The 12,204-nt window shown below is 38.8% G+C and overlaps 1 protein-coding gene across 7 annotated transcripts in view; it reads right to left on the bottom strand.

Annotated features, from left to right (window-relative positions):
* Positions 1-4,921: 4,921 nt before the first annotated feature.
* Positions 4,922-12,204, bottom strand: part of lilli (lilliputian) — a 96,841-nt gene continuing 89,558 nt past the window's right edge. For all 7 annotated transcript variants that reach the window (XM_068294722.1, XM_068294717.1, XM_068294720.1 and 4 more), the window contains 9 exons: positions 11,343-12,072; positions 10,776-11,272; positions 10,661-10,714; positions 7,389-10,586; positions 7,120-7,311; positions 6,850-6,930; positions 6,618-6,783; positions 6,397-6,547; positions 4,922-5,852 (listed from right to left, as the gene is read on the bottom strand). In XM_068294722.1, the coding sequence (XP_068150823.1) occupies positions 5,716-5,852; positions 6,397-6,547; positions 6,618-6,783; positions 6,850-6,930; positions 7,120-7,311; positions 7,389-10,586; positions 10,661-10,714; positions 10,776-11,272; positions 11,343-12,072 (5,206 nt within the window). In that variant the 3' untranslated portion in view covers positions 4,922-5,715. The remainder of the gene's footprint in view (positions 5,853-6,396; positions 6,548-6,617; positions 6,784-6,849; positions 6,931-7,119; positions 7,312-7,388; positions 10,587-10,660; positions 10,715-10,775; positions 11,273-11,342; positions 12,073-12,204) is intronic.

Here is a 12,204-nt window from a genome sequence, read left to right as displayed (position 1 = left end):
GACAAGTGTGTAAGAAAAGGATAGATAGACAGTGAGAGCCAAGCCGGCTGTTAGACTGAGACTCAAAGGCACCCAAACAAACAGTTAGGCAATACCCATACAAGCAAACAATTTTATAAGCCAACTGATTCCGGGAGAGAAGGGTAACTGTATGAGAAAGAGAGAACGAAAGGGATAGAGGAAAAGGCAGAGAGAGAGAGAGCAAGCTGAGAACAGGACGAAACAGAACTTACAGCAAGCTCAACTTGACATCATTTGTGTCAAAAGACCATTGAACTCTACTGAGTCAGTTTCCACCCTCACCTCCAGCTCCCAAACCCAACTCCAGCGTCGTATCTTGGTCCTGTTTGTGGCATGTTTTGCTTTTCTCACATATATGGACAAAATATTAGGCGTATCCATACGTCAAGTTTTACTTATCTTTGAGGTAAGCAAATATTAAAAATGTCTGATTTTTAAACTTTTGAAAGCTGCCTGTTGTCTATATATCCATGATGCAGACGGAATACTTTTGGGGATTTGTGTACAAGGATTTGAAGATTTAACAGGAATTTTAAAGTCTGGGTCCAAAAGTGGGAACAAATTCATCAAGTATAAATTAAAGATAATAAATGCATTTAACAAATTTTACTAAAATGAAAAAATTATTCAGACTAACTATTAACATGGGTATTAAATGTAGTATGGAGATGTTGTCTAATCAGTTTTTCCGATTTTTAAAGAACCATGATCCTATGGCTATTCTTTTGGCCATTAGTGTTTGTTTACTTACTTACAGATTTGCTCCCCAATGAACCCGCACACATACACTCACAAACTGTTACACTAGCAAACACATACATACATACAAGCAAATGAAACCTAAACCTTTCGATGAGTTATACAGTGACCACAAAACTTTAAAAAATTTAACCCTTAAGCAATGTTTTAGTTTAGTAATTGGTTAAATTTAGTTACCTTACGAATTTTGATGATATTTCTGCAAATTGGTTTTGTATTTGCCTCCTCTGCTCTCCATTTTCGGGGTCCAAGAATGTACATTTAATTGTTGCGGAACTTGTGCTTTCAATTGTAGCCATGAAGTATTAATTTGGCGACGATCTGTGCTCCGCATGTTAAAACGTGAACAAGAAGCCTGAGGAGGAGGCGGCGGCGGCGGCGGAGCATTCATATGGCGTGTCCAGTCATCTGAATTGAAAACCGTAGAAGAATTTCGTAATGAAGTCTGGGTCTGAGTGTTCGACGTTTGTAGTAACACTGATGGATGCAAAGAAGTACATTGAAGCAACATTGGTTTTGGATTTGGCATTTTATGAGGTATTTTAGACTTTGATTTGCTCTCTTCGGGTGACTCTAGTTTAATGCGCTTATTTCCAGTCCCTTCACTTTCAAGGCTTCGGTTTAGTTTCTGGTCTTTAACCTTTTCGAGCGCCTTTTCCTGCTGCGATTGTCGACTATCTTTTCTTTGTCTACGTCGACGTTTGGTCCTATTGTTCCAAGAAACAGATTGTTTGGTACAGTTTTCCATGAGGTTTTGACAGTGTTGAACACTTTATTCCATAAAATGAAACGCGTGGAAGAAAAGAAAAAAAACACAATCCGCAAGCTTCGCTTGTAACAGCAAAGAGAAAAAAAATTAACATCGAAACTCAAATGGTTAATCTCTATAATACCATCCACTACGTTTACCTTAATTTACACCTTTAACATTTGGCGACACAGAAATTTATAACCAAACACATAAAAAAATTTTAAAAAAAAAAGCCACGCCAAAATCCTTTGGTCAAGCGATCGTGTAAAGTAGCCCTTAACTAGAGTGGCCATGCGAAGTAATAAAGTTATCTACATGTGACTTTTGTGTGTGTAAAATCACACATACCAACCATTTTCCAACACTGCGCAAGCCCAAGCCCCTATTGAAAAATGCGCCATGTTTAAATGTTATAATTTTGTTTTGTTTTGTTTGCTTTTTGTTGTTCTTCATTTTATTTTTGATTTATCAACTACTGTTACGGTAATTGCATATTAAATTTTGGTTGTTTTTTGTTGTTGCTTAAACTTTAATAAGTGTACTTGGTTGTTGTTTTTTTTTCTGCTTCTGCTGCTGCGTTTGTTATCTAGAATTTGTACAAAATATAGTATTTATATTATTCATATTTTGCTTTTTGGTTTTGTTTTTTTTCTTTTCTATGTTAATGAACAATTTTCGTGTTTCGCAACCAGCTTAAAACTTAATTCTGTTGGCTTAGCTGTTCGTTTGTTGTTTTTATTTTTTTATTTTGTTTCGACTACAATAACGCTTAACAAAATAGAATTATTAACTATAACTAGGCGCAATTCGTTTGTTAATGGTTGATTTTGTTGTTGTTCTTGTTTTTGTTTAATTCTGCTTAATTCTGTTTGTTGCTGTTCTTGATGTTTTCTTGAAAAATTTAACTATAATTTATGTTATTTAGTTTTGTATATATATAAAAATATATATTATGGGTATTGGGTGTAAGTATCTACGTATGTATGTATGTATTTTTATATGTTTGTCTGTGTCTGTCTTTTGTTTTTGTTAGTTGTATTTATTTACAGCATTATTAATATTTATTAAATTATTAACAATATATATATATATATATATATATTTTAAAGTTTTAATAATTACACTTAGTTGCTTCTTCGCCACTTTTCATACATACAATAGGTTTTTCCCCAGTTTTATAATTATTTTTTAACTTAAAACTTTTTGTTTGTCTATAATTTGGTTTTCGTTTTGCTTTTCATTTCATATTGTTTGTTTCCCCAGAACCATATATAATATTTGTATGTATGTATGTATATTTCTTTTAAATTATGTACATACAATAATTAATTAATTAATCTTTCTTGTATTTCGTTTTCTCTTAATTTCACTTTGATTTTCGTGCATGATTTTTTTCGTATTTTTTTTTTTTGAATATTGTGGGGTCAATAATCTTTACATGCCCCAGAAAATGGCACAAAATTTGCCAATGGCTTTTGATCCGATTTATCTATCTTTCATACCCTTGCAGAGGCGGTATATTTATATATTTACGGAAGCGGACAAAATAATCCAAAAAACAGCAATGAACACTAAAAATTCCTTAATTTATATTATAGAAGTTTTCTTCTTTCTGTTGGATTAAGCCAGCTGGCAAGATCACTTACCAATCTAAAAGTAAAACACTTTGGTTATAAATTAACAAAAGTTACTTATTTGCAAAGAAAAGAGTTTGGAAAGTTTTAGTTTTCTTTTGGTTGATTTAACTATTTTGCTCACACTGTTAATTGATAAAGGAACCCATCAAAAATCTTTCTACAGCATTCTAAAAACGCAAAATACGTCAATCCTGTTGTATGGCCAAAAGCATGGCACATCAAAAAGAAGCCAAGTTTAAAGTTCTCACTTCATTTTTCGCCAAAAAGAGAATAATTCTTGTAAACTAATAAATTCGTCCGAATTATTGACTTATGGGCAATATCGTTTTCAACTTTTTAAAGAAGAATGGAATAACAAAAGCGAAAATAGGTCTCAAATCGGAGTCCGAGAAAATCATTGAATCATTGAAAATCATGAATAGCAGCGAAAATTTATCTACGAATGATCCAAATATAAAAACTAGTTGAAGGTTTTAACATAATTTTGCACCATTCTGTCACAGTTCATCATAATCGATGTACCTTTTCATCGTTCCGATTAACTTAAGGAATCAATGAGACGAGTTTCAATGGACATTAAAGGAGTGGAAAATAATTAGATTTCTGCAAGGGTATATTAACTTTGGAGTACCAATAGTTAGATTGCCTTTTAGAGATTCTTACTTGCTGCTAAACTGATTGAATTTGTTGTTTGTTTTGTTGTGTATTTTGTCTTATAATAGTCTTGCTTTTTGGTTGTTCTTTTCTTTTATTATTGCATGCATTTCGGTTTTTTTTGTTTTTTTTGCTTTTTGGCATATTAAAAAATATATTCATGTTTGCAATGTATATATTCATGTATATGTAGAGGCGGCTATATGTACAGATTTTAAATTTAATTTTGTTTTTCTTGTTGCTTGTTGCTCTTGTTGTTGTTGTTGTATATATGTATGTATGGTTTGTGTATTTTATATCGATATCGAGGACAAGTCTATTTCCATTGATTTTGTTGCTTTAATTCTACTAATGCACTATTTAGTTGTTGCGTCTTTGTTGCGTGTGTGAGTTCTCTAGGCACCCAAACAAAATTTTAATTGATTACTTAAACAATTGAAAAAAAAAAATGGGGTAAAACTTTTCTTTCTAAACGAAAAGCAAAATAAAATTGCAACTAAATTCAAAAGAAGAAAAACTTAATAAAATAAATAAAACAAGAGTTGTAAAATTTTCATAGACAATATATTTTTAATATATATATTTCTTCATGTTTTTTTTTTTTTTTTTTTTTTTTTTTTTTTGTTCTAAAAACGTTGTTGTGATTGCTTTGTTTTTGTTTTTTTTTAAATTACTTTTTTAAAATCAATAAAATAGGATTAATAATGATTTATTACAAATAATTAATAACTATAACTTGTTGTTGCTGTTGTTGGTTTTGCTTGAAATATATTTAGCTAACAATTTTTTTTGTAAAATTTTTAATTATTTGTTATGTTTTGTTGTTGTATTTATTAGAACCAAGAGTGCAGCAAAGTAAAAATTAACTAAAACTTAAATAATAAAAAAAGCCATAAACAAAATTCAACTAAAATGTTTATAGGATATAAGAGGATTTAAAGGGAGTGGGTAGTGGGAGGGAGGTGTTGAAGCTTATAAATGTGAGGGGTCAGGAAATTTGGGATGGTGGCGGAGGTCAGGAATCGTTTTAAGGTTTGTTTTTTTTTTTTTTTTTGTTTGTTATACACTATATAAGCTAATATATATTTTAATTTATGTATTTTGTGTATGTGTATGTGTGGGTGTGTGTGTTTGTTGCTGTGAGTGTTGGTAATATCAATTAAAAACTAAGCATAAATATAAAGCTTAACACATTCTTACAAAATCAATTTGATAAATTGAGCATAAGGACCCACATTCAAGTATTACGTAACGCAATTTTGGTTGATTTTAGACTCTTCTCGTCTTCCGCTTCTACGCCCCACTCAAACCCATGCACGCCCCGTACTTTAACGGTTTAATATTTTTTGCAAGATCAATTTGTATGTTTAATATTTGTTATTTGCATTTTCCATTCACTATATTTCATTTGCAAGAAAATTTACTTCCCCCCTTTTCTGCTCAATACCCTAGCCCCTAGCTCTCTGCCCCCTCTCTCTCTCTCTTTTGGTGCATTACGTTATACCTAAACGAACCCTAAGGAAATAAGTAAACAGTGTGCATATACAAAATGTTACATATATACATATACATATATATATGCGTGTGTGTGTTTGTGTATGTGTATATCCTATATACATTTTTAAGTGTATATATAGTATATAGGTAAAATTAAAAATTAATAACAAATTTTTGTTGCTTATTGTGGTGTTGTTGTTGTTGCTGCTGCTGCTGTTATTGGAAGGTTTTTTCTTATTTTTTTGTTTGTTTTTGTTTCTAACTATAAATTATTAGCTTGTAGTAGTACATAATAGTTACTAATTTGGCCTGACTTTCATTTAGACACGTTTGGTGGTGGTGTTTCTGTTGTTGTGGTTGTTGCTGTTGTTGTTGTTGTTGTTGTTGCTGTTGTCGCTACTGCGACTGATGCGTCGGATGCGATACAGCATCCCTGAGCGTTTTAAGACCCGCTTGAACATATCGAAACACCTCATGCATGGTGCTATGCAATGTCAACGGGCCATTCTCATGATCCAGTTCGCGGAAGAAATCTGAAGAAAAATTAATGATAAAATGCAATTAAAACAAATATTTGGTTATCAATTTCCCTAAATACGTTTCCTTTCCCAAATTTTTCTCTATTGGATTGTCTTGAAATGTATTTAAGAATTTGGAGTTGATTTGAGTTCAATTTAAAGAAGTAATTTACAGGAAAACCTTGATATAGCCAACTTTATAAGAATAAAAAACTAGATTAAACGAATTTTTTTGTTAAGTCCCTTATTAAAAAACCAATAAAATACTAATCGATTTAATGAAGAACTCTGAGTCCCCTCAGATTCGTAAAATCAAGCTGTATCTCTAATTCATAGCTGCCGCTGTATTCACTAGTAATTCTCAACTTGTTTTAGAGCTAAAGTCCTTAGAAGACTACTTATCATAGATGCTAGCTGAACAGATATCCTGTTCACTTTTTGGTACGAAATTCTTCTTCTATTAGTCTTTTAACGACTCTTTGTCTTTAGAAAGTTTTCAAAAATTTTACACAATCTCGCATACTTTAAAATTTGGAATATGTTTATTATTTTTGCTTACCTAGATGATTGCCGGTGCGAACTAATCGATCGGCTTGATCCCACAACTCATGAGCACTATTTACATAGGTAAGATACTCGTTCTGCTTGCACAGTTGATTGTGTATATCTTGAGGCACTATTTTACCAGGTGGCGTATTCGAACCGGAGCCCTAAGAAAGTAAGGAATAAATGAATTAATAAATATGCCAAGCCAAAGTGACTTCAAAATGAGATGAATACCTGTGAGCCAACCGAATTCGATGGAGATATCGATGAAGGTGTATTGCCATTCACTATATCTCCTCTGCCATTGCGAAAGAAATCCGTTAAGCTATTGATAATGCCGCGACAATTGACTCGCCGCAATTTAAAAAGCTTTAAGGATATCAACGATTGGCAGCGTAAACTGTAAAAAAAAACATTCCACGCTTAGTAATTGAAAATATGTAGCATAAAAGTAATTAAAACTTACCTTAGTATGGCCACCTTGTTGTGCGTTTCTTGCTGGCAGTTTGCCGACTGCTGATACGGTCGAAATTTTGATGAAATAAACCTATAAAGAAAATGAATTTATGTTAAATTAAAATATATATATGCATGAAAATTGGTCCTAAAACAGGACGCCATGTCGCTTCCGCACATTTTGAGCCTCTTATCACATCTGATTTTAAGACATTTAAGACTAAACCCGCCTAGTAGACCAATCTCAAAGCATTAAATGGGTCACACACACTTTACTCACTTAATAAGCGACAGAGTATCCTTATACATTGTCCATGTGGCCGTTTCAGAGCTACATCGTTCCATGGCATCGGCGGTGAGAAGGAAATATGCAACTGCCTCCAGATAGAGAGTGACCTGATTGAACGAATCACGCTCTGAATCGGCGGCGTGCTTTCTATTTACAGCCTCTTGCAGGAACTGTTTGCTTTTTCTATACAAAATAAAATGAAGAAAAAAGATTTAATATATTAAAAAGTTTTTGGGATAAAAGCAATCAGTTTGTCCAACCTCAGATCGTCACTGGGATGCTCTTCCTCTCGATCAAAGTACGATCGATAGATTAAACGTGGTGGTGGTGGTTGGGTTGCTAGTGATGCCGGCGCCCCTGCTCCTGGCGCTAATCCTGCAATTGAGGTTGGCGGTGTCGTTTGTACTGCTTCGCTGCAGGTAGATGGTGCCATAATGGATAGAGGACCGACAGCTGTTGCTCCTGTTCCGCCACCAACTGATGATTGGAACAATTTCTGGCCATTGGAGGAATTAACCACAGCGACAGCAGCAGCAGCCGCAGCCGCAGCCGCAGCGGCATCTTCTTGTAGCAATTGATACTTATCATAGGATAATCGCTCATGATTATTGGAAGGCAAGAGCATAGGATTAATTTGTAACATTTGATCCTTGGCATTGGTGAGCATTGGATCGGCTTTCTCCTTTTTTCGCTTCTTTTCCTTGTATGGACTGGAACTGGAGCTAGAGCTCCGTTTGCGTCTACGTGGCGGAGGTTGTTGCTGCTGGTCGCGTTCCCTGTTCCGATCCCGCTCCTGTTTGAGCTGGAACTCCTGTTTGACATTGGTGGGCCGGAATTTGGTCTCATATAACGAGTCCAGCTCTGGCTCTGGCTTAACAGGATGAGAATGCGCTTGTGAATGATGATGGAGTTGATGATGCTCATGTTTAACTTTTGATAATCCCGCTGGCGAGCTGCCACCCTGAACGACATGCCCATTGGGAGTGAGATGACCATTCTGTTGATTGCTGCTGCTTGGTGCCAATTTCTTGAGGCGAAGTATACGCTCCCGGGAGAGTTTACTCAAATCTATTTTGCATATCAGCGAGGTGAGATGTGGCGTGGTTGTCCTGGCCGGTGAGGCCAGACCTGCTCCCAATTGTTGTTGCTGGGTGGGCGTCATTCTTTGCTTGACTCCACCACTTTGGGACAATATCGATGGGGGTGGTAGTGGATCCCTGATCTGTACCTGCTGCTGCTGCTGTTGCAATTGCTCTTCAGATTGATCGATAATCACCACCTGGCCCTGTTTCTTGGCTCCACCTTCTTTGTTATTAAATATGCGGGTAAGTGTACTTATTTTATTCTTATCACTTTTAGGCTTTCTTTCACGATTCTTCTCCCGTTTGGCATCGTCTTCATCACCGCTAGAGCTACTGCTACCACTGGATGATGAGGAACTATCGGAGCTACTCAATTGTTGGCTGCCACTACTAAGCGGAACCTTATACGGTGACTGTTGAGGCATAGCCTGCTGCTGCTGCTGTAGATTATTATTGACAATGACATTATTGTTAGAATTGGAGTTGATGACAGCAATGCCAAGATTATTGTGACTATTGGAATTGGGTTTATCCGTCTCGCTACTGCTACTTGTTGGCGAGCTACTGCCACTACGACGATGATAGCTCGGCCGTTTGGCTAGTGGAGCCATTGCGGCTGTGACCGGAACCGATTTATTCAACTTGACAATGCGACAATTTGTTTTTTGGGTTTCCGTATCATCACTGCTGCTGGATGAGCTGCTCGATTTGGAAGTGGAACACGAACTGGATGAGCTCTCCTCGTCGGAGCTGCTACTACTTGCTGCAGCTGCAGTAGCTGATGCTGGCGGCTGAATGAGAGGAGCCGCCGCTGCTGCCGGCATCATTGGTATGTTGGACATCTTTTTGGTGGGCGTATTCCCATTCGAGCTGCTCTGACTGGAATGCTCACGTTTGCGGGGTAAAACGGATGAATTGGTATTGGAGGTGGAGGATGAAGAGGGACCTTTGACTAGTGGCTTCTTGGCAGCTGTCAGCGTTGGTCCCTTTGCCTGGGAACTACTACCAGCCGATGCACTACTCAAATTGCCACTACCAGCGCTTTGTTGCTGTTGTTTTCTAGGTCTACCACGTCCTTTCTTGGTCGTGGGGGCGGTGGTGGTGCTATTCGTGCTGGGAGGTGGCACAACAGCAGCAGCTTGAGCCTGAGCCACCACAAGAGACGAATGCTTTGTTGACGGCTCATCTTCATCGCTGGAGTCCAGCAGCGGTGGCGTCAATACAGACATCATTTTCTTTTTACGCGGCTTCTTTTGCCTCGGCTTGGGTGAGGCAGGCAGTGGAGCTATCGGTGTTACCGTAACACTCATAGATTGTGATTTTTGCATATTATTTATGGGTGGCACACGCATCACTGAGGTTATGGCAGCTGGTACACCGGGAATTTGTAGAGTTTCACCTGGTCCTGGCATGGGTACAACTTCACTAGCACTGGCCGCCGAGTCGGAGCTACTGCATGAGGAGGATGAACTGCCACTTGTTGCTGATTCTGATAGACGTTGATGCGAGATTTGTGTTTCACTTTCCCTTTTTATTTGGCTTTTTGGTATGGCAGCTGCGGCTAATAGACCCAGATCCTCCTCCTTCTTAACAGCCACCGGAGTGACACTTAGACCGGCTCCGTAGCGTAATTGTTGATGCTGCTCATCGTCATCATCATCCTCATCACACTCATCAATGTCCATTAGATGGTCATCATGATGAATTTTCTCATTTTTCACAATGGCCGTTGTGACATCTATGGATTCGGGTATGATTTGTGCTCCACCAGGCAATATGCCCGGAACTTTCATGCTAACATTTCCGGGCGATACACTCTCGGAGCTTGTCTGACTGGTGGGTTTGTGAAAGAAGCGACTAAGATTCCATTTATTGCTGTCGGTTGGCGATGGCGTTTTATTTGAGGAGCTGCCACTCCCAATGCCAGAGCTACTACCCGAACCGCCACCGCTAGCGCCACCACTACTGCTGCCACTGCCTCCCATGGAACCGCCTGAGCTACTGCTGGTGGTTCCACCACTGCCACTGCCACCACCACTGCTGTTGTTGCCGCTGCTTGATCCCATTCCACTTGAAGTTAAAAGGCCTGTTATGGTATTGGCGCCGCTTGCAATGATTGTCTGGCTATATTTCTTTTTGCCACCATTTGCAGTCAGTTGCTGTTGTTGTTGCTGCTGCTGCTGTCGCTGGAGTTGCTGCTGGAGGAATTGCTGATGATGATGACTCTGTGGGTGATGTGCATGCAATTGTTGTTGCTGTGTTTGCTGCTGCTGTTGCTGGTGATGATGATGATTATGTTCACCCTTGCTGCTGGCTTCACTACCCGATTCCGTGGAATCTGATTCAGAACCATTACTACTACTGCCCGGCGAGCGTCTGCGAGAAGTAGAGAAGAAAATTGCATTACTAATTGCTTTGATTATATTAATTTTAATTTCAATTAATCTTACCCATCCTTTTTTCGTTCATCCTCCGATTCGGATAACTCCAGATCATTTTCGAGGCTATAGAAAGTGGAATTAGTAACTCAGTTTCGTTTCTGATTTAATCTCGTGTTAATCTCACCATGAATCCTGTTTCTCTAGAATTGGATTCTTTTCGGTTTTGAGCGGCTTTGCCGTTGGCGGTGTTACAGACATTGCCTTGGGCGGCGTAGGCGGTAACTGTTGGATGGGAGCAACTGTGGCGGCCACCGTTGCTGCTACTCCTGCTACTGCTGCTGCTGCTGTTGTTGTCGACAATGATGTCGCGGATATGGCTGCTCCACTACCACTCCCACTCCCCAGTGGCAATTGACTCGCCTGTGGCGGTGTTGTCAATAGTGGTGCAATTGGTGATGTCATCGGTGCAATGGGCGTTATCAACGATGATGGCGTTGCAGATGGCGGGGAGTTAAGCAGCGGCATGATCGGCTCGACCATATCAAATGCGTATTTAAATTTATTTGGAGCATTTAGATTATAGTTTTCCCGCGTTGGTGCCTGCGGTGTGGCTGCAATTGGATTCAGCGGGGTCACTTGAAAATGATTCTTCATTTCGCTAAGCATTGAACGGACATCCTTCTGCAAAGGAAATATAAAATAGATTTTATTTAGTTGTAAATCATAGATGAGATATTTAGAGGATTCTTACCTCTTGCGGCGGCGGTGGTTGTAAGCCAACACCAGGTCGCTTATTGGACACCGGTTGGGCAAATCGTCCACCACCATTATGCAAAGCCGTCGTCGTCGTCGGTGGGCCCAAAAAAGATTTCTCACGTCCATTTGGTACTTGGGTGGTTATGGGTGGACCCAGTAGGGATGATGATGATGAGGAGGAGGCATTGTTTGTAATGGAACTGGAATTTGAATTTAATTTAGGTGGTCCTCTTGGTGGGGCCATGCCACTACTTGAGGGTATATCATTCTTCATCGGTTGGCCAGGATAACCACCGCGTCCATTGTAGGGCGGTTTATTATCTGCCTGCTTTAAATAAGTCGGAGGACGCGCCTGTTGTTGTTGCTGCTGCTGCTGCTGTTGTTGGGTTTGTCCCAAGCCAGGCGGCAGCAAGGAGGCCACAGATGCGGAGGATATGGATGAGGAGACCTGCTGCTGCAGCATTGGCGCTTGCAGGCGTGGATTACTACCGATGCTGCCGTTGCCACCACCACCCGGTGCATGGCGACTGATTCCCACAGTATACTGATTGATATAATTTCGGGCATCACCAAATTCACCCAGAGCCGCTGTTATCTCGGCATCACCTTCGGTCAGACGGCGGGGCTCACTGAATAGACTAGTCTCACGATCATCACTTTGTATGCCCTGTTGGCGTTCATATTTTTCACGCTCCCGTCGCCGTCGTCTTTCGTATTCCTCCATGCTGCAAATATTGCAAGATGCCAAAAATTAATGCAATTCGATCACAAAGTTTCTTTTTAAGAGTATTTTGGTTAACATAGAAATTAAATTATACATATATGTATGTATGTGTAAATCTCGTCTGTGTTCTATT

Source organism: Drosophila tropicalis, unplaced genomic scaffold, assembly GCF_018151085.1.
Source record: "Drosophila tropicalis isolate 14030-0801.00 unplaced genomic scaffold, ASM1815108v1 contig_845, whole genome shotgun sequence".
NCBI lineage: Eukaryota > Metazoa > Arthropoda > Insecta > Diptera > Drosophilidae > Drosophila > Drosophila tropicalis.
The sequence above is the reverse complement of the archived record's forward strand: the minus strand, read 5'-3'. Positions and strand labels throughout refer to the sequence as shown.